General features: G+C 41.0%; 1 protein-coding gene across 1 annotated transcript; it reads left to right on the top strand.

Moving 5' to 3' along the window:
* Positions 1-839: 839 nt before the first annotated feature.
* Positions 840-9,105, top strand: PLR1 (NAD(P)-linked oxidoreductase superfamily protein). Its single transcript, XM_010253345.3, has 8 exons — positions 840-1,192; positions 1,309-1,537; positions 1,887-1,980; positions 2,318-2,441; positions 2,593-2,694; positions 3,581-3,732; positions 3,858-3,951; positions 8,807-9,105. Exons 1-8 carry the CDS (start codon positions 1,058-1,060, stop codon positions 8,990-8,992), a joined length of 1,116 nt encoding a protein of 371 aa, XP_010251647.1. The 5' UTR covers positions 840-1,057; the 3' UTR covers positions 8,993-9,105.
* Positions 9,106-26,243: the final 17,138 nt, after the last annotated feature.

The following is a 26,243-nucleotide window of genomic DNA, read 5'->3' as shown; positions in this document are numbered from 1 at the left end:
GAGAAAGAGATTCGATAGTGGAGATTATGTACCTCCGGTGTATTTGCCGGAACAATCGTCTCTTGGATTTCTTGGCAGCTCAAGCAAGGGAGGAGGTGGGGCAGATTGAGTTGAGAGATTGCGTTTGAGCAGGAAAGAGGGGAGTGAAACCCGTTTTTGGGTGAAAATGTGAAATGGGAGCTAACGGGATAGCCGTTAGCGTATGAGAGGACACGCAGCCGATTCTAACTTCTAAGGCTGTGGGACGTTTTTGGGGCGCAAGCCGGTGGGGGCAGATTCGAACTCGAGCTCTATAAATAAAGGGAGAATGGAGATGGGATCTGCTCCTCACAAATGGGCGTCTCACATGTATTAAAAATATCTTCTGTGAATAATAATTAATAAGTACGTAAGATATTCCCAATACATGATATGTGAGGAACAGATCCAGTTTCAGGAGAATGGTAGTTCAACCCAGGGTTAAAATTTTTAAACCCAAAGCATTGTTGGGATACCAGCTCGGAATTTTTAGGCCCAAAGTACAAATACGAAAGATGTTTCCAATGTGAGGCTAGCATGTACTGTGAGGTCTTGTGAGGCGCGATCTATAGGGAGCAGATCCGGACTCTTGCACATTACCGTTGAATCATTCCCTGCTGGATCTGCTCCTCACGCCGAGCGCCTTATATCGACCTCACAGGTAAATTCCATCGTGTATTGGGATCATCTTGCGTACTAAAGATGTTCCCAATGCACGGTGGATGTCCATGTGAGGCGCAGATCCCGTCTCTCCTATGAGGTCGCCCTCTGTCAGGAGCAGATCCCAATTCGTTTTATGGGTGGACTGATGTCGTGGCATGATGGCATGATGCTGTTGACTCTGGGCGGGAAATTCCTGTGGAGAGTGGGCAGCGAAAATTTCTCCATTCGCAAGCAAGCGAGTGGTCCTGCGACACCTGCACAATCCCGCAATTCAATCCCATCCTATCCGCGCGGAACACGGGCCTGGTAATCGAACCTCCGTCCTTTATCGCGTCTCTACTCTCCAGTCTCCAGTTGAAGGAGAAGTCGAAGAAGTATGCCACTCGCATCGGCAACACCCACCGCATGTTTTAGCCGCTGCAGCGCTTCAAGTGAGACAATGCTTCCTTCATCGGCTTTCAAAATACCTAAAATCCCTCGGTTGGGACCTCCATTCTGGCCATGGGAGAAGGTATGGTGTGTCTGGTAGCGCAATTTAACACTTCAGGAACTTGCTTAACTATGCTGTGTAGCAGAAAAAAAATGATCACGCAGTTAAGCGCTTCTTCTTTCGGCAATCGTTGGCAGGTGAAGATGGGTCCACTGACTGTCTCTCCGATGGGATTCGGAACGTGGGCTTGGGGCAACCAGCTGCTATGGGGATATCAGGAGGCGATGGATGGTGATCTTCAGGATACGTTCAATCTGGCGGTCGAGAATGGGATCAATCTCTTTGACACGGCAGACTCATATGGGACTGGAAGATTAAACGGACAGAGCGAAAGGCTTCTTGGCAAGTTTATCCGCGAATTTCCGGGTCAGTTTCATCTCTCAAAGTTTCCGTTAATTCAGTTCAATTAAACCACATAAGAAACTCTGGACATTGTTCTTTCTACTCTATTTTTTTCATTCAACATAAAGATCTGCATAAGTAAAACGGAGGATGGGAAGAAGTTATCTCTTTATCACCAGTGTCTGTAACGTTGTTAATTTACCTTTTTGTTTTACAAAAGCAATTGTAGTATTCATTGAGGCAAGGGAATGTCTTCTTTGCATTCTCCCCTCTTCTGACTATATATAAGCGTTAGGCAAAGTTTGGATATTTGTGTTAGTGACAAATCAATACATTTTGATATAACTAAAGCTTTTGATGTATGAATCTATAGGACGAAAGCGAGTGCGTGATGACATTGTGATTGCTACCAAGTTTGCGGCTTATCCTTGGCGCCTGACACCTGCTCAGTTTGTAAAAGCTTGCAAGTATGATGCTTATCCAGTTTCTTGCTTCTGATTTACACGCATTCAGTGCTCACTTTAATCCTATGTAAGGATGCTAATGTTTATTCTTTTTTTTGGTAGACAGCCAATTTTTAGTCTTAGTAGCCCTCAATAGACCCACTCACAAAACTTCATCTTAATCCAACTCACTTCTTCAAATTTTCAAGTTGGTTCTTAGAGTTATCCAAGTACAATCAACTTTCAATTCAACTGTCGTTTTGCACCTCCATCGTAACCTGTATATCAATCTTAGTTTACCCAATTTTAGTTGTTTTTATTGGAGTATGTAAATAAAGTTTGATGCAGAAGCGCTTTCCAGGTCATCTTTGGATCGAATGCAAATTGAGAAAATTGGGATAGGACAGTTACACTGGTCAACTGCAAATTATGCTCCTATACAAGAGTTGGCTCTCTGGGATGGTCTAGTTGCAATGTATGAGAAGGTTACTGTAATTCGTTTTCAAGTAGTAGAACTATGCCATTAAAGAGGATCAGGGATACAATGTTTATTTGGTTAACCTTGCTTCAAAAACTTGAACTTATGAGAAGCTAGGGAGAAGGGATTTACAACTCATGGCGGTAAGGATCTTGCAGGGTTTAGTGCAAGCTGTTGGTGTTAGCAATTACGGGCCAAAGCAGCTTGTGAAGATCCATGATTACCTCAAGTCTCGAGGTGTTCCCCTCTGCTCAGCTCAGGTAATTCATATGAATTCTCTCTCTCTCTCTCTCTCTCTCTCTCACACACACACACACACACACAGAGGAGAAGGGTAAATGAGTGACAAGAAACTGAAATGTGCAACTGATGCATTCATGTTGGGAAAAATTCATAAAAAAACCATCATACAAGGATGTTGCTCCAAGCCTCCAACCCCAAACACAGTTCTTGGAAGAGGATCTTCCCTTTTATTCAACCTAGTGGACTAATTTGAATGAGATATTTAAATGTATGTTTAATTCTTATTTTTTCTTAATATTTGTCTCTGAGAACCCTTGTATTTTCCTGAAGCCTAGGTTCTCACAATACTTAATCACCTTCAACTACTAGATCCTAAGCTTTAGTTCTTAGCAGAGTTTATAATCATTTCTAGAGGGTGAAGTGCTTGGATTTTCTTGCTACACTTTCTTATATGCCAGGAAAACAATGGATAGCTGCTAAAAACCCTGAAAGGAAATTCATGTGGATCCACATTCCTGAAAGAACACCATGATTTTTCTTAATGGCACTTTGGGTACCAGTTAGAATTTCTATATTGGAATTCAGTTTTATTTGTTCTATACATTGATTATCCAACTCCTGCCATTAAAAAAAGTGCTAACTAAAACCCAATGAAGCAATTTCACTATGATTTTGTCAACGGAACTTTGAGACTTTGAGTACCGGCTATAGCTACTATGTTCTATCTTGGAAGCTGTTTTACTTCTTTCTCCTAAAATGTCTCTTTGGACCTTGATGTTATTTATGTCCTGTGGAACTGTCAACTGTTGATCTATTACTGCAGCAGATTCACATTGTGTGTGATATCACATAATGCCTTAAAGATTGAGAATATTGATCTAAAACATATAAGACTAACTACAGGTGCAATTCTCTTTGCTGAGTATGGGGGCTGATCAAATGCAAATCAAGGATATATGTGACACTCTTGGTATCCGCTTGATTTCTTATAGTCCTCTTGGGCTGGGAATGCTTACTGGCAAATATACATCTTCAAACCTTCCAAGTGGTCCACGGTACCAAAACTTCTCTATTTTTTTTCCTGATCATGCTCTGAATAAATGGTCAAGATGTAACTGTGAAGTGCGAATTACCATTTATGACAATTATCTTTTATCTTATTTTCTTTTTCTTTCTATAGGGCTTTACTATTTAGCCAAATTCTTCCCGGTTTGGAGCCCTTGCTGACTGCATTGAGAGAAATTGCACAAAGGAGGGATAAAACTATACCACAAGTATTTCCTCTGACTCTCTTGATAGTACTTTCCATCAATAACTGGGATACTATTTGCCTAAATGCAACTAAATTTGCATGTCATGCAACCCAGCTTGTACTTTCTATATGCGTAAATGTGAGTACATATGTATGTCATATGTGCCAACTTGAGTTAGATTTGGTACCAAAGTCTTCAGTATTAAAATGTTTAAATGCTTTTGGGTGGAAACACGATAACAAAGTTTGAAACTTTAGTCAGCATAATTTCTTATGTCAAAAATTTATATATGAAAGGTAACACTTCTCTCTCTCTCTCTCTAATATGAGCTTGTTGGGGTCTCAATGTATAAATATTAGACTAAGATAGACAAATTAAGCTGCCCAATTAGAACTCATATGAATGATAGAAAGTACTCTTTATTTGTAATCATCTCATGGAGCATGTCGCAAGTTTGACTGGGATGCATTGAACAGTTGTTTGGGGATTCAATCACTAACAAGATTACTCCAGTATGCTCTGGTGAAGGTTTTTCTTGCCTCTAAAGATCCAGATCATAGGATTTATTTATTTTTGTAAAATAATAAAATAGTACTTTAGACTCTTTCTGCATGGATTAAATAGCATTATTTTGTGTCTTGATCATGGATTGACCTAATTTTTTCTTTTAGTTAGGCTGGAGGTTTACATTTGTATGTTGGAAGATAAATTCCTATGTGTCCATACCATGTACTAAAATAAGCAGTTTGGTTGGCACTCATTATGTGCGCTCTGCGATTGAAATCAAAGCAAATTAAACTTACAATGGACTGTATCATATCTTTGAGCAAAATGAAAAATTGAAAATATTCTGCTGAACTATTAAATTTGCATATAATAACAGAAATTCCTATTGAAACACCAGAAAATTTACAGTATGCTGAATATCCCAAGCATGTGATCTGAGAAATGTTCCAATAAAAAAAAGTGATCTGAGAAATGTGGCAAGCCAAGAGTTGCTGAAAGGAGAACTTCTGTTCATTCTATTGCCAAATGCTCCAACCTAGGTGGCTTATACTTCATAGAAAATGATTTAGATGTTTGCTACTAGGGTTAGGTTATTAGGTTGGGAATGACTAGCAGAAGAAAGTGCACTGTTGTTTCTGTTTTGCAATGCTTTTTCGTTGTAGGAGGGCAGATGTGCAAACTACAAAATTAAAATACCCACCCAAGGGTATGATAGAGAACTGTTGGTCATCATTTGAATGGTATAGATTCAAGAAGATGCCCAAATGAATATGCATCAAGAACCGGGATCAGGATTAGCTGACTGAGTGAATGCTTTGAACATGTTGCTAAGCATTTCCCCTCCTTCCCTAGAAATTGATTTAGTATTGGTTTGTAGTTTGGGTTTGATTTTTTTTTTTTTTTTGCTTTATATTACTTTGTTTAGTTGTATAGGCTGGGAATGACTTTGTTACCTGATGCGTGCTCTTTGTGTCTTTGTTTTGAGAAGAACACGTGTGTTTAACATGCAGTATTCAGGGTAGTAATGATTCCCTTATTTGTGAAATTTGTTAAATCTTCAATACTCATTAAAAAAATTGTTAATTGGAAGACCAAGATAATCTGTTGGCTTCTAATCAAATTCTTCAAACTCTGCAGGTTTTCCCAGGTGTTGAATATGCAACCATATGCTGAATAGTGTTAATTCACTTGTCTATGTTGTTAGAACTACTCTTTTAACCTAGGAGCTCAATGCTCTATTTAACATGACAGTGGCATCTTGGAGGAGATGGAAACATCTTGTTTTTATGGAGGAGAATTGATGATGCCAATAAGTTCATAGGAATTGTTTTATACACTAGATAAATTAAATAATAAATAAACATTACACCAAAGAAAGCTGGAAGCTCTTCGTGGAAAAATTTCAAAGAAATTGCAGTCGGAAGTCTAAATTATTGTCACAGGTTGGTAGGGGGTGCTTATCAAAAGTGTTTTGTAGGCAATCCCTAATTATCATCTCTCACCTCTCTCATCCCGAAGGATTGCTCATCCAAGATTAATTCTCTTTGTCATGACTTTTGGTGGCGTTGTCTAGAGAAAGAAAGCTATATGTACATGAAGAGTTGGGGTTCCATCATGCGACATGAGGATGTGGGGGGCTTAGGCTTTCATGATGCTTTTGATATTAGTAGAGTCATGATCATGAAACTCATCTAGAGGTTTCTAATGGAGAAGGATAGTCTTTGGGTGTAAGTTCTATCAGCTAAATATCTTAAGCATGATACCTCATTTTGGTCGATTAAAAGAGCTGCCAATTCTTCTGGGATGTGGGCTTCCATGTTACTTGGCAGACCTTTAAATATGAATTAACTAAAGTGGATTATTGGCAATGGCTGGCAGGTGAGTATCTAGGATGATCCATGGATAGATGGGTGGAATCTAGATGCTGTTCGAGATTTGGGGGGATATCATATAATGGTAAGGTAGCTACACTAATTGATACAAATACAAGGGACTGGAATGACTTTTTGATTTCTGCTATTTTCCCCCGTCAATTAGATGCCTTCCTTCGTACTCCACTACCTTCATACGATGCCTCTATGGGGGATATTTTTAATCTTGTTTCTGTCCTCTAATGGGACTTTTGTCTTGGATTCAGCATTCCGGGTAATTCACCAGCACTCTCCTAGCTCATCTCGTTCTTATATTGCTTTTGGTAAATGGACTTGGAACCACTTTTGGAAATTCAAACATATCAGTTTCGTGCACATTCATCTGGAAGTGCATTATTCTCTCTCTCTCTCTCTATACCTATCAAATCTGAGTTATCTAAGAGGGGAGTTCATTTTGATTGTGCTTGTAATATGTCATTTGCATGAAAGAGACCATGGATCATTTGTTTTTCCATTGCCCATTGGTGCAAAGACTTTGGTTCCTCTCTCCATTAAACCTGAGGTGGTTTTCTAATTGGTCATTGTTCAACTAGTTAACTTGTTGGAGCGAGATGGATGATCCTAGAAGGAAGGATAATGTTTCGGTTTTTGCTAAATGCTCACTGGTTCTTTGGCAAATTTGTAAAGCTCGTTGTAATTTGCTCTTCAACATAGAACCTTTTGATATACTTGGCATAGCAAATAATCTACATTCACAATTTGTTGATTTTGGTGGTGGTTCATTCTGTGAGGATGGGGATCAAAGTACTGTCTTGGATGATGGATCTTCTTCTCCCCAACATTGGCCCTGCCCACTCTCTCTTCATATTAAAATTAATCTTGATGGAGCTACCTCCAACATCAAAGCGGGGGCTGGTCTGTTTGCCAGATACCATTTTGGTGCTCTTATTGTGGCCCATGGTATTGCTTTTCTTCTCTGCTCTCCGAAGGAGATTGAAGCTTTGGCTTTAAAGGAAAGCAGTAAGTTAGCTCTCGATCTCCACCTTCATCATGTTAAATTTGAAGGAGATGCTCTATTGGTGATCAACTTCTTTTTGGAGGTCTGAAAGCGCATCAAACAGCACATTGCTGACTGCAGGGCTCTTTTGAATAGTATCCCTCATTGTTCAGTGTGGTTTAGGATAAGATAGGAAACCAGGTGGCTCATTTGTTGGCTAGGAAAGCCCTCTATCTCTTCCTTTTGTACCTGGTCATATGTTCCTGAGTTCTTGCATTGTGCAGTTCTCCGTGATTGTTCACTTCATGGTTTTTAAAACCGACCCGGAGACCAAACCGGTCAGGGGTCCGGTTACCGGGTCGAATGGTTGGCCCGTTTTGACAAAAAAAAAGGTCAAAACCATTCGAACGGTTCGAATGGTTAACTGCCTGGTTCAGCGGTTTGTTGACCAAAATCAATGGTTTTTTGAGAAAATCCAGTTTTGGGGGGAAATGGAACCAGTCACCTGACCGGATCCCAGTTTTTCCGGTCCAACCTTCTGGTCCGATCCAGTTTTGAAAACCATGGTTCACTTAGCAACATATATGAATGCTTGGCCTTTTCTGGCGCGTGTGTAGCAGCAGTAACACATAATTGATTGATTTGAAGTTATCATTAATGAAATAATTAGTAGAAGTAAGGCTAGGTAATCGGCAATAGAAGAGGCCCAAATCTGCCCAAAGTTATTGCACAGAAGTTGGCAAAGAAATTGGGTTGTATGATGTCAAACCGCAGCTGAGATGAGGTGCTATCTAAAGAATATAGCAAGCTCATAAACTGAAGAGTATCCTTACCCGGAATAAAGCGTAGACCTAAAAGAATTGAAGAGACCCATTTTGGAACAAAAAAAAAAAAAAAAAGAAATTACATTGTGATTTGGATTGGATCTCAACAAAACAATACATCAATGAGAGGTTAGTTCTATAAGTTCAGTTTTCTTTTTTATTTTTTTGTAGGGAAGTGAGCCAAAACTCATCTTTCTTGAAAAAGTTGAAGACAAGTCCCTTCATTAGGGATTAGAAAAGCCCTACTATGAAAAAAAGAAAGAGGGATGGAATCGACACATTGTTTCTTTTCTTTTCCGCAAATTTTTTTTTTTTTGAGTCATATGCATCCACATGTGCATGTACGGTTTCTAAAGGATACAATTTTGCCCTAATCAACCAACTTCAGGGAGAAAAATTATTTTTCTTAGGCCAAGAGGACAGAAAGATGTGAGCCAATTTAGTTACTCTCTTCAACTCATGAATTTCAACTTCGTTCCTACTATTGAAGCTGAATCTCTCTATGCTCTCTACCTTTTTCAATGGCTAGTGAGAATTAGAAATTCTAAAAGTGAGGTAGTTGTTAGGACCATCCTGTTGCTTGTATTTGCTGCTTTACAATCATGCTGGCAGTATTTTCGTGTAGTAATCTTTGAGCTCTCCTCCTTAACTCAAATGTATGCAATCTTCATCGGCAGGTGGCAATAAACTGGTGCATATGCATGGGCACCATTCCAATACCCGGTGTGAAGACAGTAAAACAAGCGGAGGAAAACTTGGGTGCTCTTGGTTGGCGTCTCAGTTCGGAGGAGGTGTCTCAGCTAGAATGCGCGGCGCAAGAGTCGCCACGAAAAATGATCCAGAACATTTTTCAGACCAGATGATTTTTTTTTTTGTTACATGTGATTTTAAACCAGATTAAAATTTCATTTCATACAGTGTTAACACTTGGCAGCTTTGTCTATAACAGCATACCAAACCCATTGGACTTGCTTCTTGTCTTCCACTGTTTGAACGCATGGATAAACTTGGGGGTAACCGTTAACGACTTAACGTGCTGTAAGGTCTTAAGACATTTTAATTATTAGGTTATCTTTGGTACACTTCTCCAAAGAAATACTATTTGAAAAATGATTTCTGAGCAAAAGGTGATTTCTTTTGAGCAGAAAAAAAGTATTAGTTATAACAGGAGTGTATCCTATCGGTGTCAGTCATAACCAGTACGGTATACACTATGAGTTGAGTTGTATTCTTCCAGTCATGTGTATAAAATGATTCAAACCTATGCCGCTTAGTGCTCAGCATGTCCAAATCCTAAATACAACCTTAAACCACTAAGTTATCTTAGCTCTTTTAATAATAAGTGGAATAAAATAATTTTTATTAATTTTATTATTTATATATAATTTATATAAATAATACATAATTATGTTTAACAATTTCAACTAAAAATTAAAAAGAAAATATTCAAACTTAGTATTTTATAAACTAACGGAAAAAGTAATCTATCAAATCCACATTAAAATCAGAATATGATTTTAATCTTAAGAAATTTATACAAATTACATATTAATAATAGAATAATTATTTTAATACTTAAAATATATAAATTTGCACATGATATGTAATTATGTATCTTAATATATATATATATATTAGTATTTTAATTTATTATATTAAATAACAATATACTTATCATTTACAAAAATATTTTAAAATATAATATTAAATTGAATCTATCAAATCTACTAATTTACATTTATATAAAAAATGATTTTTAATTTCAGAAAAATTATATAAATTAAAATATTAATAATGGAATAATTGATATAATAATTAAAATATAATAGGTGCATATATTTTGTGTCTTGGACTCTTGATTGATGTATTATCAATAAAATTATATGATACCTATGCATCCCATGATATTGATTGTAATGTATTTCTTTTTTATATACTTCATTAAAATATACATTTCTTATGTATTTATACATTATTTGTGGTTAATTAACCTTAAATTTAGTATTATTAATGTATTTATATTCATGCATTTCTAAAGCATATCTTTATTTATATCAATATCCATATTTGAGTTGTCCAATATGATACCCGATACCTATACTTTGATCCTTGAAGTTTAAGTTTGAATAGTGTTCAAAAATTTTAATTTATTATTTTTAGAATTACAAAATTCTATCAATCATGTCATCACATCTTTTTATATCAATGGAACCAATAGATTGCTAAATAAAAACAAAATACAAAGAAACTAGTTTCCTTGGACATTCAAGTCTTGGTTGTGATATGAAGGGAGGCTCTCCAATCTTCTTCCCTATCGCGCTTTCTAGTATGGTCTTTCTTCTTCTTCCCCCCTTATATTCTTCTTCTCTGCACTTTGTGCTTCTCATTATGGATGATTCAGGAGATCGAACTTAGATTGTTGTAGAGGCTCAGTTTGTAAGGAGTACAAATGTAAATATGTAGAGTGCAAAACTTTATATTTTGTATTATTTTGTATGCATTTGTGCGGTACATATTTGCATTTGTACTCTTTCCAAAGTAAGCTTGAGGAAGATATGAAAGCTCCGATTGTTGTTGATTCCATTGCGGGGCTCCTCTCCCCGACACCATTACAACCAGTCACTGCAAAAAAGGGTGAAATCAAGGGCCCCAAGGACTGGCGAAAGTGCTTAGTGATGCGAGTGTTGACAGACAGAGAAGTCAAGATGCCAAGTCTTAAGGCCTACTTGAAGCAGGCATGGAACTTACACAGTACCTCGAATATTTCTAAGTTTGAAGGAGATAGTTGGCTGGTTTGCTTCAAATCCTTAGCGGACAGAGAGGCTATTGTGACTGGTGGTCCCTGGAGCTTCAACGAGGATCTACTCATTCTTGAGAGGAATATCTATCTGGATTTAGTTGTTTGGTTTACCAGTGGAATATCTATCTGGTGAAGTTGGAACCTCAATCGCTGCTTCCATTGGCACTCTGCATGCACCCGAATCAAAAGACATCGATCGGTGGAGTAAAACATGAGAGGTTGCCAAGGTTTTGCCACCTTTGTGGCAGGATAGGTCATACCTTCGCATCATGCTCACTCCGATACAACATGGAGGAGCATATCGCAAATGTTACAGATCCGGAGTTTATTGTGAAGATGAAGCGGATGTTAATTCCCAAATATGGGGACGGAATTCCCAAGGAGTATTTTCAAGGTATCTTCTCTTCTAGCTCACCCCAACCAGCTAACTTGAATCAATATTTTAATGGTGGTGAAATCACTTCAGAAGACAATGGATTTCTTTGTCGAGTCCCATCTTTTGAGGAGATAAGAGAGACGGTCTTCTCTCTTGGATCATTAAAGGCACCGGGGGACCTGATGGTTTACCAGCTGTTTTTTACCAATCTAGTCAACAATTGGAGAAGAATTAACTGCTTTTGTCCAACAAATTTTCACACAAAAATCCTTCCACCACTCCCTCAACCACACCTATTTGACTCCAATCCCAAAAAAGCATAACCCGATTCATCCTTTGGATTACAGACCCATTGGCCTTTGTAATGCTATATATAAGGTGGTGGCAAAAATTTTGGCAATCAGATTGAAAGGATTTTTGCATAAGATCATCTCCTTAATTCAAAATGGCTTCATACCCGGCAGGCAAATGGAAGGGGGGAGCTGATCTTTTCATGTTGAAGTTAGATATGACCAAGGCGTATGACAGGGTGGAGTGGTCCTTTTTAAGTCAAGTTTTTTCAAGGTATGGGTTTCTCATTTGATTTCTGCGATTTAATTAAATTATGCATAGAAACAACATCCATTTTAGTGTTGATCAATGGTACACACAAGGATGTTTCGCCCATCCCGGGGACTCCGGCAAGGGTGTTCGTTATCTCCCTTCCTTTTCATTATTATGGCTGAAATGCTCTCCAAAATGTTAAATGTAATAAAAAGCCAGACCCTTATCAAAGGACTCAAAGTGGGAAGGAACAACATGGAAGTCAACCTGTTCATGGGATGGGCCGGGCTTTGTTTATGTATAAATAGAATACATTCAGGACCAAGCCCGGCCCGACCATCGGGCTTAGGTCTTGAGCCCAAGCCTAATCAGAAATTTGAAATTAGAATTTTTTTCTTTTTTATTCAATAAAAAGTATTTTATTTATATTAAAAATTTTTAAAATTAAAAAATAATAAACATCTCACTATTACTTAAAAAAAGAGAACATAGAAAAATATTATATATATATATATATATTTTTATTATTTAATATATAGTATCATATTGGGCTCGGACTCGGACTGAGCTTTTTTGAGAAAACTTGAGCCCAGCTTGAAAAAAAGTCGGGCCCGATGCTTTTGACCCGAGCCCAAGATCACGGACCCAAAATTGTAACCAAACCTGACTTGTAACAAACTGCGCCGGGATAGGCCATCGAGCTACTCGGCCCATGAGCAGGTAGGTCTATTCACAGATGATGTTGTCATTTTTGGACAAGCAAATCCCATGAAAATCCAACGGATTAGAGATGCACTTGATTTATATAGTAGCTGGTTTGCACGAGCAATCAACAATCAGAAATCGACAATTTGCTACAGTCCAAATGTTCACCAACGTCATCAGCGGTTGCTCTCTAGGCTATTAGGGGTTAGCGCCAAGAAGGAAAAAGATAAATATCTTGGTAGCCCCCTGTTTGTTGGAAGGAATAAAAAGGACTCGCAAAAGTTTATAGTGGAAAAAGTTAAATCCAAATTAAGTGGGTGGAAAGCCAAATTATTATATCATGCCAGGAAATTAGTCCTAATTAAATCCACCCTATCGGCCATCCCAGTATACCACATGACCACAAGTCTGATTTCGTCAAATGTGTGTGACCAAATTGATGCAATAATCTGGACTTTTGGTGGGGTTTCACAAATAAATTACCTCATATTTATTTAAAAGTGTTGTTTGACTTCACTCTACAAAAAGATAGAGGTGGGTTAGGGATTAAAAATATCAAAAGCAACAATCTAGTACAACGGTCAAAGATGAGTTAGAGATTGATATCCCAACCTAACAACTTGTGGGCTCAAATTTTGAAGCAAAAATACTTCCCTAATGGCAATTTCTGGGAGGCACAGTGTCCCTCAACTACGTCCACTACATGAAAGGCTATCTGTGCAATGCGGGAACTCATCTGTTTGGGAGCATGTTGGACTGTTGGTAATGGGAAAGACATTAAAATTTGGAAGAATACTTGGATACCAAGTCTTCCCACCTTCACCTCGCCCCGGTAGTAGAGGGAATGAAAGACATGAGGGTAGTGACTCTAATAGATCCAATAACCAAAAAGTGGGATGAATAGAAATTATCACTTTTGTTTGATACGGTTACGGGGAATGAAATAAAAAAGATATCGCTATGCCTTCACGGGGAAAGAATCAGTTATAAATTGGGGTGGCCTCACCTTCCTCCTCAACTTTGAATCAGACTTGGAGAAGATTGTGGGCCTTAAAAGGACTACCACAGAGAGTGCAACTCTTTTCATGGCGTTGTCTAGCTGGAGCGCTACCGCTTTGTACCCATCTTGCTGCCCGGAGAAAGAATGTGGATCCCAGTTGTTCACTTTGCGAAATGCAGGAGAATCAGCATAACATTTATTTCTTAAATGCGATTTTTCGATGAATGTGGTTCGGATCTAAACTCTCCATAAGATTGGATTTGGTCCAATGCACCTTTAGAGAGTGGATTCAATGGTGGTTCGAGCAAGCGGGCAACAATAAGTACAGTGTGGTGGCTGAAATTCTGTTCACGTTGTGGTGCATTTGGAAGGCAAGATGTGCCTTTCTCTTTGAGAATGCTTCATTGGATCCAAGGAGAGTTTGGATGCAAGTTTCATGTTTAGTTGAGGATTATGAGTATGCCCACAATGGCCCTTGGCTTGACGGAAATGGTGAGGAATTGAGATCTCACCCCCATTCGTCACCCTCATCACCTCATGGTCACGACCCCCACAGGTGCTTTTAAGGTTAGTGTGGACGGGAGTTTATGCACTAACAAGGGAGGAGTCGGGATCATAGTAAGAGATTTTAATGGAGACTTCGTTGTTGCTGGTGCAACACCGGTAGGAGCTAGTTCCCAATGGAAGCGGAAGCGTTGACTTTGTTGTACAGTTTACAATTAGCAGCTCAATTTCGTCTATAGAGAGTTTTCCTTCAAGGAGATTCGTTACAAGTAGCACAGTCCCTGTCAGAGGTTTCTTCAACAACTCCTTCACGCATTAGAACCATAATCGCCAACTGCAGAGCACTCCTTCATCAATTTGAAGAGATTCAAATAATTCACATCCAACGTTTGGGAAACGAAGTAGCACATCTTTTAGCTCAAGAAGCTTTACATCTCTCTGTTTCAAAGCAGTGGCAACAGACTCCTTCGTGCATTCGAAATACTTTGGTCGAGGAGGCTATTCTAAGTGGTGTTGGTCTCAACAATTTGTAATCCTGCCTACGAGCCAATATATACACACACAAAAAAAAAGAAAGTCTTGGTTGGCCAAAACCTGAAGCCAACTTGGACAACCATTGATGAAAGTTCTAGAATCTTATGGACCCCTTTTAGATAGCTGATAGGCGATATTATTACCAAATTTATTAACATGGACAAAACTAACATCCTTTTAGAAACATCAAGAATATCTTTATAGCAAAATAAACCATCCAACGCCATGGGCAACACAGAGGACTAAAGTATTAGTATCAAATATCAAATTGGACAACTTGGTATGGATATAGACACAAATATGTTTTGGAAACACATGTATATGAACGAAAGATATAGAAACACTTGTATACGCTAGGAAAATACATACAAATTCGGTAAAGACATCAATAATACCAAATTTAAGGTCAAAATAATTACAAATAAGGTATAAATACATGGAAAATGTATATTTTAATGATAAATATGAAAAAATATATTACAATTAATATAATGAGATGCAGACATATCATACAATTTTGTTGATAATTTACCACTTAAGAGTCAAAGACTCTGTCATATAAATTTTCACAAATTAACGTATTAATTGACTTAGGTGTAAAGTGACTTGGGGTTTGAATCACTCCAACTACAAACTTTTTAATATAATGACACACATATCAATTTTATTGGTGCGTATCAATATTTTAAACCTTGCATTTAACCTTTTATAAACATCAAGAATATCCCTACAGTAAAACAAACCACCCAATTTCAGCTCATAAGACTTTCTATTGATTACTTCAACGAGGAGGAGATAGTCATCACAATTACCCCTCTACATGCCTAACACAGTGTAATCACCAAATTGATGAATCATTTCTTGGATTTTGGGGAGTTGTTTGCTGTTCAACTAGGAAATGCGCCATGTCTGGCCCCTTCCTATATCATTTTCTTTATTCATCCTTCCCCTATATTGAAAGGGTTCTGATTATGATAGGAAAAAACTTGTAACCGAAAGTGGTAATCAATCGGATAGTATTTATCAAAATTCATCGGTCTCAAATCATAGAGAGATTTGTATTTGTTGATTGATTGATGAATGAAACTACCCTTTTGGCTTCTTAGAAAAACTAATAAATGGGGCCTATACTAGTTTTAATTTTTAAGCCACTTCATTTGTGAATTGTGATGCATAAAACTCATTTCCAAATTCCGCTTCACTTCATTAATAGTACTATTAAGCATGCACGTGCTTTGTACGTAGAAATTCTAAAACTCATTTCCAAATTCCGCTTCACTTCATTAATATTTTTTTATTTTTTATTATTAATTGGATGTAGATTCAAAAATCCAAATTTGATTATATAAGCACATCATCCAAATATGCAATAATTTGATTGAATTGTGAAGTTTCAAGTATCATTGGCATAACTACCTGCTTGGCTAGATTCTTCTTTTTGTAATGTTTTATTTTTTCTAGTGTATCTTTTTTTGTTCATTTATTAAAGAAATATAAGATTTAAATATAGAGAAATGAATGAGGTCAAAAGTAATAGTTTAATTTACAATTTAAATCTTACAATTAAATAAGGACTAAATTAAAAAATGAGTAGTTTAGTCAAAAGAAAATTCCACAATCTTATTTATAATTTTAACTGTATTGTAAATATAGAATTATAGACGTGCTCAATTTTTCTATAATTTTTGTATTTTTGTGTGTAAAAATAATTTTGGTATGTCACATTTGTTTAATATGATAATTATATAATATTATACATGTGCTTGAATGTTTTTTTTTTTGTAAAAGTATGTATTTTTTTTACTTTTATATTTCATTAATTTTTATTATTAATTTATGGCATTAAATGTTAACACATTTGATCCAAAAGTTAAATTATTGATATTTTCCAAATAGTAAAATAATTTCATTTTTGGTCAATTCTAAATTATGTAATTCATTTTCAATATCAATTAAAAAATTCTTGTTTGTTACACTTATTTTTTAATTTGTTTAACAAAAATATCATGAATGTGTCTAACCTTTTTTTATAATTTTTTGTAATTTTATATTTATTTCTATTTTAAAAACTTTATTACCTAACTTTGACTTCATAGGTTAATCAATTTGATTCGGATGGTTGAATTACTTAGCCACTACTTGGATAAAGAATGGTTTTGTTTTTGAGTTCAAAAATATATGAGTTTATATTGTTAAAAATATTGACATAGATCTAACTAGTAACATTTATTAATAAAAAATAATTTAAATATAGAATTTAATAAGAGAAAATGAGAGTTAATACCTAAAGTATAAGAGTTGATGGGAGGGAATTAAATGAGAAGGAAAGTAATACTTGAAGTTACATTTTCAATCATTACAATTAGATATGGACTAAATAGACAAATATGAGCATTTTAGTAGCCATTGAAGCTGTAATAAAATGACTTTGATACCCATTCTCAAACAAAGAAATAGAGGATAAATTTACTCCAAAAAATTTCCACTCTGCATCCACACTTTTATATATAGTATAGATATAAAATTTTTGATTATTTTTTATCTAATTTATTAAAACATATAAATAATATGTTAATACAGACAAAATCTGACATGAACAGTGAATACACTTATGTTGAATTTTGATGGGTTGAATGGTCTTGGACTCTTGGTGGGCCTTGGGCCACGAATTGTATTAAGATACGTGCAAGAGGGCCTACAAGAGAGAATGCATTTCATATTCCAAACATATAGAAAAAATGTTCAGCATAAAAATAATCTTTTCTCATTTGTCTTACATTTCTATCTTATCTAATTCTCTTGTTAGGCTTCAATTGTTTGTAAAACATATGTCCAGTCCTCCCTCCTCATTCCTTAGTTTAAGAATATTGAACATTGAGCTTTTTTAACTGCAAAAAGGGAATAATTTCTTAAAATAAAGAATGCCAAATACAACCTAAGTATTTAAGACAATATAAATGATGTGAGAACCTTATGGTGAATAGAAGTGTTCATTCTTAGTCTGGTCCAGAAACCCCGTTTGACCCAGCCCCACAAATTTCCAGGCATGAGCTCAAGATTTTGTGCTTAGGCTTGGCCCGACCTAGGGCCAACACTAAAGCTGTCAACAGGTCTAGCCTGGGTCGGAACAGTGTGTCAAAATGTAGACCCAGAAACATTCCAATTATTAATCGAGGTATACTGACATCTATAGTTATTTATATAGATAACAACTTGAATTAATAAAAATAACAGTAAATTAGTAAACTATTTATATGTAATAAATCAAGTGATTTTAACTAAAATTATCTTACATATTATCTATCAAATTTATCCTTTTATATATAAAATATATTAAAACTTACAAGAAAGTAAGGAAACTTTATATATTATTAATAAAATAATCAGTTTGGGTTTGTATTAATTTAGAACAAAAAGAATTAGAACTAAACCAATTATTAATTAGACAAAACCTAGAACCAAAACCGCTATAATTGGTTTGATTGGTTGGACAAAACCGATTCATTGAGAGCCCTATCCAACACACTATGCAAATACATACACATACACAATTTATTTTTATATTATATCACATATTATATAAATACATATTACAAAATGACACATAATATATTATATAATATTATGTTTATATAAACTACAAATTATATTTTATACATATATTGTAGGTTTTTGAGTCTTGACTCGTCGTAATAGACTAAAGACTTGATATCAAATCTCGTTACCATCCAATCCGGATCAGGTAGTTACACACTGACACTATGATCACTTTGCAATGTATTTATCCGTATTTATAATACCGTTCTTGCTAGATCCAGAATGCCGCCACCAAAGATTAGGCTACTCTTATTGTATAGTCCCATGAAGACAAAAAGTATTAATGACATAACCCAATAGCGTGGCTGGGCCTGGGTCACTGCCCTATCATTGATGCTAAACTTGGACCAGCTCATGATCATACCTAATGTACATATTTACTCTTTCAAGCAGAAAAAAACAAACGGAACCTTAGGCTGCATTTGGAAACGATGCAAATGGAGTGTAAATCCCGATTCAGCTTAAATTTATACTCTAGTTCAGTTTTTATTGTGCTTGGCAATAATGCATTTATGTGTTGATAAATGGCAGACAATGTATTTTCTGTTGCTACCCAGTTTGACCGAGAGCAATAGGGTAAATTCGCTCCCGAGCTCTGAGGGCTGGCCGAAGGCTTTGATGGTTCAAAGGAGGTACGTCGATGCTGAGAACAGTAGGCCGAGGCGGATCGTCTCTGAGTACTGTGGAAGTTGAAGGCTTATAGCCGAGGGTTGTCGGTTGAGTGGTGAAGTCCCTTGGAGTTTGAGGTTTTGCAAGACAATAGATGTCAGAGGCCCCGGGTGAGAATCCAAGGCAAAGGCTCTGACGATCAAGTTAGCATGAGAGCTAAAGGGAGGGAACTGGTGCAGACGAGGGCTCTAAGGAGGGTGCTTGTATGCACTAGGCTCCCAGGGGGCAAGGTCCTTCACTTAAGTTTAGAGTTAGAGCGGGAATTCAGGATCCTTTACCTTGAGGGGGGTACCTCGTATTTATACTTGAACTGCCCAGAGGTTGGTGGGGATGGACGCCCCCGATGAGCTTTGTATGAGGGCGGTCAGCGGGAGAAGTGGGGATGCTGGGGCGCTCTGGTATTGGCTCTATACGAGGGGAGCAGGGTAGCCCTCGCCGTTCTGGACCGGGACCCTGGCTGGCATCTGTGGGTTGGGCCAGGTTACCCTACATCACTTGCCCCCCACTCCCGAGGCCGAGGTGGAGACTTCGGCTTCGGCCAATGGGAGTAGCAATGGTGGGCGCCAGTGGGCCCGGTGACTAAGGGGTACCTTGCAGTGGCGTCGAATTTCTCATGCCTTCATTTGGTCCGTCTTTCGCGAGCGGAGGACAAGGTTGCTAGCACACTTTGGCCCTTTGGGAAGGTCAAGTGGCAGGGCCTCGGGAGAGCCGAGCCCATGCCTTCTCATACTAGAAGCTCGAAGGTGCATGCGGTGCTAGCGCCTCGGGCTAGCGTGTGGGGACCATGACCAACACGGATTTGGAGGCCAGGTGAGACTTTCGTGTGTGGAACAGCCTTTTGGGTAGACCGGTGTGCGTGTTTTCCGGGTTAAAGGGCCCGAACCGGCGGGTCAGGGTGAACTGGTCCATTGGTTCGCCTGGGATGTCATTTCATCTTCCGAGGGTGCACGCCTAGGGATACGATGCGGTTGGGCTGCTGATATGGAGGTTTTCGTGGCCGTTGGATTCGTCGCGATCTAAGCCGTTGCTTGGGTGTTGTTTCATCTTCCGAGGTTGGGCGCCAAGTGGCGTGCCACAGTTGGGTTTAAATAGGGGCAATCGTGCTGATTTTTCTCCGTCATTTGTCTCTAGGCGCCCTTGCTATCGAGTGAACTCTGCTCTCAAACTCTTAGTCTTTTGAGACACCTCGCTTTCATTTTCCTCACCCTCGTCTTTTAGGTAACTTTCGCACCATGTCTTTCTCAGACTCGGGCCCTGAGTGTTATGAACTTCCGAGCGGTTTGGGAGGGAGCTCTTCCCTTTCTCCCTTAGGTTCTTCGTTAATTGCATCCCCTCGGCGGGAGGTGATGGTGCTGTAGGAGAGGGTAGCCTCTGGGGGAGCCGAAGGTAGCAGCTGAGGCAATGGCGAGGGCTGGTCTTCCGCGTCCAGAGTTCGAGAGTTCTCTGGGTGTGGATCAGATCAAGTTCCTGGCTAAGTAGTATTTCATCCCCTGTACCTACACTATTAGGGTACTTGACGTAGGTGACCGGCTGTGGATTCCCGAGGAGGGGGAGATCTGCGTCTACCAACACTTCCTCTAGTTCGGCCTTAGGTTCCCCCTTCATCCCCTGACTTTCGAGCTGTTGAGGTGGTACGGGATCACCCTCAACCAACTGGTCCCAAACGCCCTCAGGACTATGGTGGCGATGTTGGTGGTGGCTTGGCTCTAGGGAGTTGAGTTGATGCCGAAGCTCTTCCGAGCCTTATTCATGCCGAGGAAGCATACTTCCGAGGCTGGTATGTACTATTTCTAGCCCCGTAGGACTAAGCCCGTAGACAACCCTTCGTCTGTTCGCAATTGGAAGAGTAAGTTCTTCTTCCTATCTTGTCTCGAGGGATGGTCTTTCAAGTCAAGATGGGGAGAAACTTGCCTGATTGTGGAGAAGAGTGCCCCCTGCTTACGAACGAGGAGGCTACTAATCTCGCTCACCTACTTGTACTGGGGAGAGTCCGAGCCCAGCCCTTGATGGAGGAGGAGCTTCCGCTGGTGTTCGCGGGGCTCAGTCCTGCTCCCCTCGGTAGGAGAGGTCTTGTAGTTTCTTTAACATGCTTCCCTCATCTTCGGCTATTGTACTGATGCTCTCCTTTTGCTTGTAGAGATTCCAATGGACGCCAAGAATTTGCTACTCGAGAATGCTCGTGCCAAGCAGAAGGCTCATGCAGAGAAGAGGGCAGCAAGGCAGACGTCGAAGTGGCCTGCTGATGGAGCTGCTCAGCCACATGCCCCTGCCAAGAGGGCTACTTAGCAAGTCCCTGCCAAGGGGAAGAGGCATGCCGAAGGGGCCCAGAAAACGGTGGAGAAGATGGCTGATAGGCTGAGAAAGCCCACCGAGGGAGCTGAGAGGACGGGTCAGGAGAGGCTTGCGAAAGGGGCCCTAAGGGAGCAGCCACCGCGGAAGGTGGCCCACACTGCGCATCCAGCCGGGGACTCCTCGCAGAGGCCTATCCTGAAGGAGTGTCCAACGGGGTCCTCCTCCACTCCCCCATCCATGCAGGGGCCTGCCGTGGGGGGCGAGGGGTCCTCCTAGGTCTTCCGACCATAGTGGTCAGTCTGTGAGGGGGACTCCATTGATGAAGAAGGGGTTGGCCAGGCCATGGTAAGTGGGGCGATCCTCTCGCGAGATCACTACCGTATGATGTAGAGCGAGCTGCGGACTGTGTATGATGAGGGGTTGTACCATCTAGCCGAGGTAACCTTAGTGTTTACGCTTCGCCCTGTAGTTACTTTTCTATGAACATACTAATGGCTTATGTTGCAGGCTTGCCTTCACTTCGTCCGTTTGGGGGACCGGACGAAGTTGACACTATCTCGCCTGGACAAGCTAGGGAAGGAGAAGGAGAAGCTCCAGGCCACTCTCACCACCGTCGAGAGCAGGCAGGACACCTTTCGAAGGGGTTACAGGGACGAGCAGATTTGCTGAGAGAAGGCAGAGAACAAGCTAAAAGAGCTAAAGGCCCTCTTCAGCAAGGAGCAAGAGAAGAGGGTTCGTCTCGAGAGCATCATTACCGAGGCAGAGTGGCGAGCTTCTGAGGCCGAGGGGCGGACGGCCAAGGCGGAGAAGAAGGCTGCAGTGGCGATAGAGGAGTGGGAAGCTAAGGCGGCTATTGAGGTGGTGGAGGCTTTCAAGAAGTCTCTCGAGTACTGGCAGGCCCTTGTTGAGTACACTTCTGCGAGCTACCTGGATGGGATCGAGGACACCAAGAAGGTCGTCCAGCAAGTGATGCCCGAGTCTGATGTTGACAGGCTAAAGGTGATCCCCGAGTCTCCTTCGGCTTTGGTTGCAGTTGCTGAAGGCATCGAGGTCTCTGCTCCCCCTCTTCTGGCTGATGGCGATGCTTAGTGGGGCTCTTTCGACCTTCTCTGCTTTCTCCCTTTTTTTGTGATTGCAAATGTGCACGGCCTGAGAGGCCGTAAAACTTTGTTTGTAAAGGCTCAATACTTGAAGTTAATGAAAAAATCATGCATTCTTTTTGTTCTGTGCATTGTGTTATCCCTTTCTTCTTTCTTTACTTCTTCTTTCTTCTTCTTTGTCGAGGGGTCCCTGCCCCTTCCAACGATGAGACCACAAGGCATACACAAAAAGTAGCTTGTGCTGGCTCGTTATACGCACGCCTTAGGTTGTTAGGAGGGAGAGACCGAGGCAGAGCCGCGTGACCGAAGTGCGGCTCACCTAGCCTAATTCCTTCTAAGTGTTCACTTGGGCAACGCCGAGGTGGCCTACTAAAATGTGGGTGAGAGGCCGAGGCAGAGCTGAACCTTGCTTGGCTCCCTTCCTCCCGTGGTTGCTTAGGCAAAGCCGAGATGGTTTGTCGAACTATGGGGGAGGGGTCGAGGCAGAGCCGAAGCTCGCCTGGCTCCTCTCTTTGAGTGGTTATTTCGATGAAGCTGAGGTGACGCTCTAAGGAGGTCGGGGTCTCGGGCCAAGGTGAACTGCTGAGTTAGTCGGGGTTGCCACCTTTAGTTAATCGCGCTGTGTATAAGACCAAGAGGCCATCGGCTGCCAAGGCGAGAAGTGAGGCGTGTGAGGCCTCGGCCGTCCTGGGATAATTTGGGGAGGTGTTAGGGTGTTTTCTATTAGTAATATACCCTAGTGACGGTCCGACACGAGTGCATGGTCCTCGGGAGAGGCTATGTGTCTTGGCCAATCGCGAAGCCGAGGGGTCTTAGAAACTTAGTAAGAACATGCGATAAGCTTTGAGCTGAAAAGGAACTTCACTTCATTCATTTATTACTTCATCAAAAAATTACTCATTTGTAGTATATTTGGAGGTTCTCCGAGTTCCACATCCGAGGGATGAGTCTTCCATCTAAATGTTCCAAACGAAAGGTGTTGGGGCCGATGACTTGCTTGATCCTATTGGGGCCTTTCCAGTTGGGGCCCAGCTTTCCCACATTGGGTTCGGGGACCATGACCTTCTTGAGGACGAGGTCTCCCTCTCGTTAGTGTTTTTTTTCTTTTCACTTTTGAGTTGTAGTAGCGATCCATTCTTTGCTGGTAGGCAATCATCCTGATCTGTGCCTACTCCTGGGCTTCTTCTAGTAGATCCAGGTTTACTCTAATTGCTTTGTTGTTCTCGACTTCATTGTATGCTTCAATTCGGAGTGTCGGCTGGCTGATTTCTGCTGGGATAACTGCTTTTGTATTGTAGGTCAAGCCGAACGGGGTCTCTCCCGTGGTCGTCCGAGGTGTGGTTCGGTATGCCAGAGGACACTGTTTAGCTCATTAGTCCATAAGCCTTTGGCTCGGTCTAGTCTGGTCTTTAGTCCATCGAAGATTGTCTTGTTGGTGACCTCGGGTAGGCCATTTGTCTGGGGGTTGCCCACCGAGGTGTACTGCTACTTGATGCTGAGGGAGGCACACCACTCCCGGAACTTGGCGTCGTCAAATTGCTTCTCGTTGTCGGTTTCTAGAATGTGGGGGAGGCTGAAGCGACAAATGATGTTTTTCTAGAAGAAGCTCTGAATTGCTTGAAGTGTGATGATTGCTAAGGGTTCGGCCTCTACCCGCTTAGTAAAGTAGTCCATAGCGATGATGAGGTATTTCCTACCCCCCGTTGCTTGAGGAAAGGGGCCGAGGAGGTCCATCCCCCACTTGGCAAAGGGCCAGGGGCTACTAAGATCTGAGAGGGTGGTGGCTGGCTGATGGCACAAGTTGGCATGTCTCTGGCATTGGTCACACTTCCGTACCAACTTGACTGCATCCTTGTGAAGGGTCGGCCAAAAGTACCCCCGTCTTAGTGTTTTTTGGGCTAGGGCTCTTCCGCTGAGGTGGTTGCCGCAGATGCCTTTGTGAATTTCTCGGAGCACATACTCGCCCTCCTCCTGGAGGAGGCATCGGAGGTAAGGCAAGGTGAAGGATCTTTTGTACAACTTTCCTTCCCACAAGGTTAGTGGGTTGCTTGACGTCAGAGCCGTCTTGCTTCATTTCTTTCTTCGGACAGTCTCTCTGTCAATAGGAAGCTGATGATGTGGTCCATCCATGATGGTTCAGCCTCTACTAGAAGAATTTGGGTCTCTTCTATAGAAGGCCGAGGTAGCTTTTCCAAGCGGACAGTCCGACCGAGGGCTGCATCCAAGGTGCTTGCCAACTTAGAAAGGGCGTCAGCTCTTGTGTTCTCGGCTCATGGAACTTGCTACAGGGAGAAGCGCTGGAAGTGATGGGCTAGCTCTTGAATTTTGGCGAGGTACTTGGACATGCTTTGCTCTCTGGCCTTGTACTTGCCATTGACTTGGTTCACTAGTTGTGAGTTGCTGAAGGCTTCGACGTGTAGGGAGCTGAGGTCTCTGGCAAGCTGTAATCCGGCAAGTAGAGCCTCATACTCGGCTTCATTGTTGGATGCTGGAAGTCGAACCTTAGCGCATATTCTATGACTGCATTGTCTGGTGTGAGGAGGATGAGGCCTGCTCCACTTCCTTTGGTGTTGGACGAGCCATCAACGAAGAGTCTCCATGCGGGATGGGCTTCCTCAACCGGACGCACCTCCTCTGCTTCATCTTCGAGGGGTCGGCCGAGGGGTCTGCTGAAGGTACATTTTGCTACAAAATCAGCCAAGGATTGCGCTTTGATTGTGGGCCTTGGTTGATACTGGATGTCAAATTTAGACAACTCGACTGCCACTTAACTAGGCATCCCGAGGTCTCAGGTTTGGTGAGGACGACCTTAAGGGGTTGGTTCATTAGAACCACGATAGTATGACTTTGAAAATACGGCTTGAGCTTTCTAGCCGAGATGACGAGGGTGAAGGCCAATTTTTCCACTTCGGGATACCTGGTTTCGGTATCACAGAGGAACTTGTTAACATAGTATATGGGTCTCTGGACAACATCATCTTTTACTAGGACCGAGCTGATGGTCTCGTCCCCTGCTGACAAGTATAAGTACAGGGTTTCCCCTGGTGCCGGCCAAGCGAGGAGGGGAGGGGAGGCGAGGTATAGCTTTAGTTCATCAAAGGCGTGTTGACACTCCTCCGTCCACTGAAAATCCTTTAGCTTTCAGATGGTGTGGAAGAAGGGAAGGCAACAGGTAGCCAACTTTAACATGAAGTGGTTGAGAGCAGCTATCCGGCCGGTGAGTCTCTGAGTTTTCTTCACCGACCGAGGGGGCGCCATATCCAGTATGGTTTGTATTTTCTCAGGGTTGGCCTCAATGCCTCTTTGAGTGACGACGAAGCCTAAAAACTTGCGCACGGTAACGCTGAGGGCACACTTGCTCGGATTAAGCTTCATGTTGAACCTGCATAGAGTACCGTAGGTCTCGGCTAGGTCCGAGGTGTGTGCTTCGGCTTTCAGGCTCTTCACTACCATGTCATCCACATAAGCTTCGATGTTCCTCCCCATTTGGTTTTCGAACACTTGGTTGACGAGGCGTTGGTAGGTGGCCCTTGCATTCTTGAGGCCAAACAACATCACTTTGTAGCAGTAACTGCCGTGCTCAGTAATGAACGAGGCCTTCTCCTCGTCCTCTGGGTGCATCTTTATTTGGTTATATCCGAAGAAGGCATCCATAAAGCTAAGTAGCTCATACTCTGCAATGGCGTCGACGAGGTGGTTTATCCTTGGCAAAGGAGAACTGTCTTTGGGGCTAGCTTGGTTAAGGTCTATGAAGTCAATACAGATCCGCCATTTCCCATTAGCCTTCTTTACCAAAACCACAGTGGACAACCAGTTAGGGTAGTGTACCCCTCAGATGAAGCCGACACTGAGTAGCTTACCAACTTCCTCTCCTATGGCCTTCTAACGCTCTGGTGCAAAGTTCCTCTGCTTTTGCCGAACTAGCCTAGAGCTTGGGTCCACGCTCAGCCTGTGAGTGATGACCGAAGGGTCAATTCCGGGTATATCAACAGTG

The sequence above is a fragment of the Nelumbo nucifera genome, chromosome 3 (assembly GCF_055504915.1).
Source record: "Nelumbo nucifera cultivar China Antique chromosome 3, China Antique-T2T, whole genome shotgun sequence".
Classification (NCBI taxonomy): Eukaryota; Viridiplantae; Streptophyta; class Magnoliopsida; order Proteales; family Nelumbonaceae; genus Nelumbo; species Nelumbo nucifera.
Note: the sequence above shows the minus strand (reverse complement) of the source record. Positions and strands in the feature narration are given on the sequence as shown.

What these genes read in the sequence shown, in the direction of transcription:
- PLR1 (XM_010253345.3), top strand. Translation starts at nt 1,058, where the DNA reads ATGCCACTCGCATCGGCAACACCCACCGCATGTTTTAGCCGCTGCAGC. An exon ending in GTTTATCCGCGAATTTCCGG is followed by an intron (nt 1,538 to 1,886) that starts GTCAGTTTCATC and finishes ATGAATCTATAG; the next exon opens with GACGAAAGCGAGTGCGTGAT. An exon ending in TTCCCCTCTGCTCAGCTCAG is followed by an intron (nt 2,695 to 3,580) that starts GTAATTCATATG and finishes GACTAACTACAG; the next exon opens with GTGCAATTCTCTTTGCTGAG.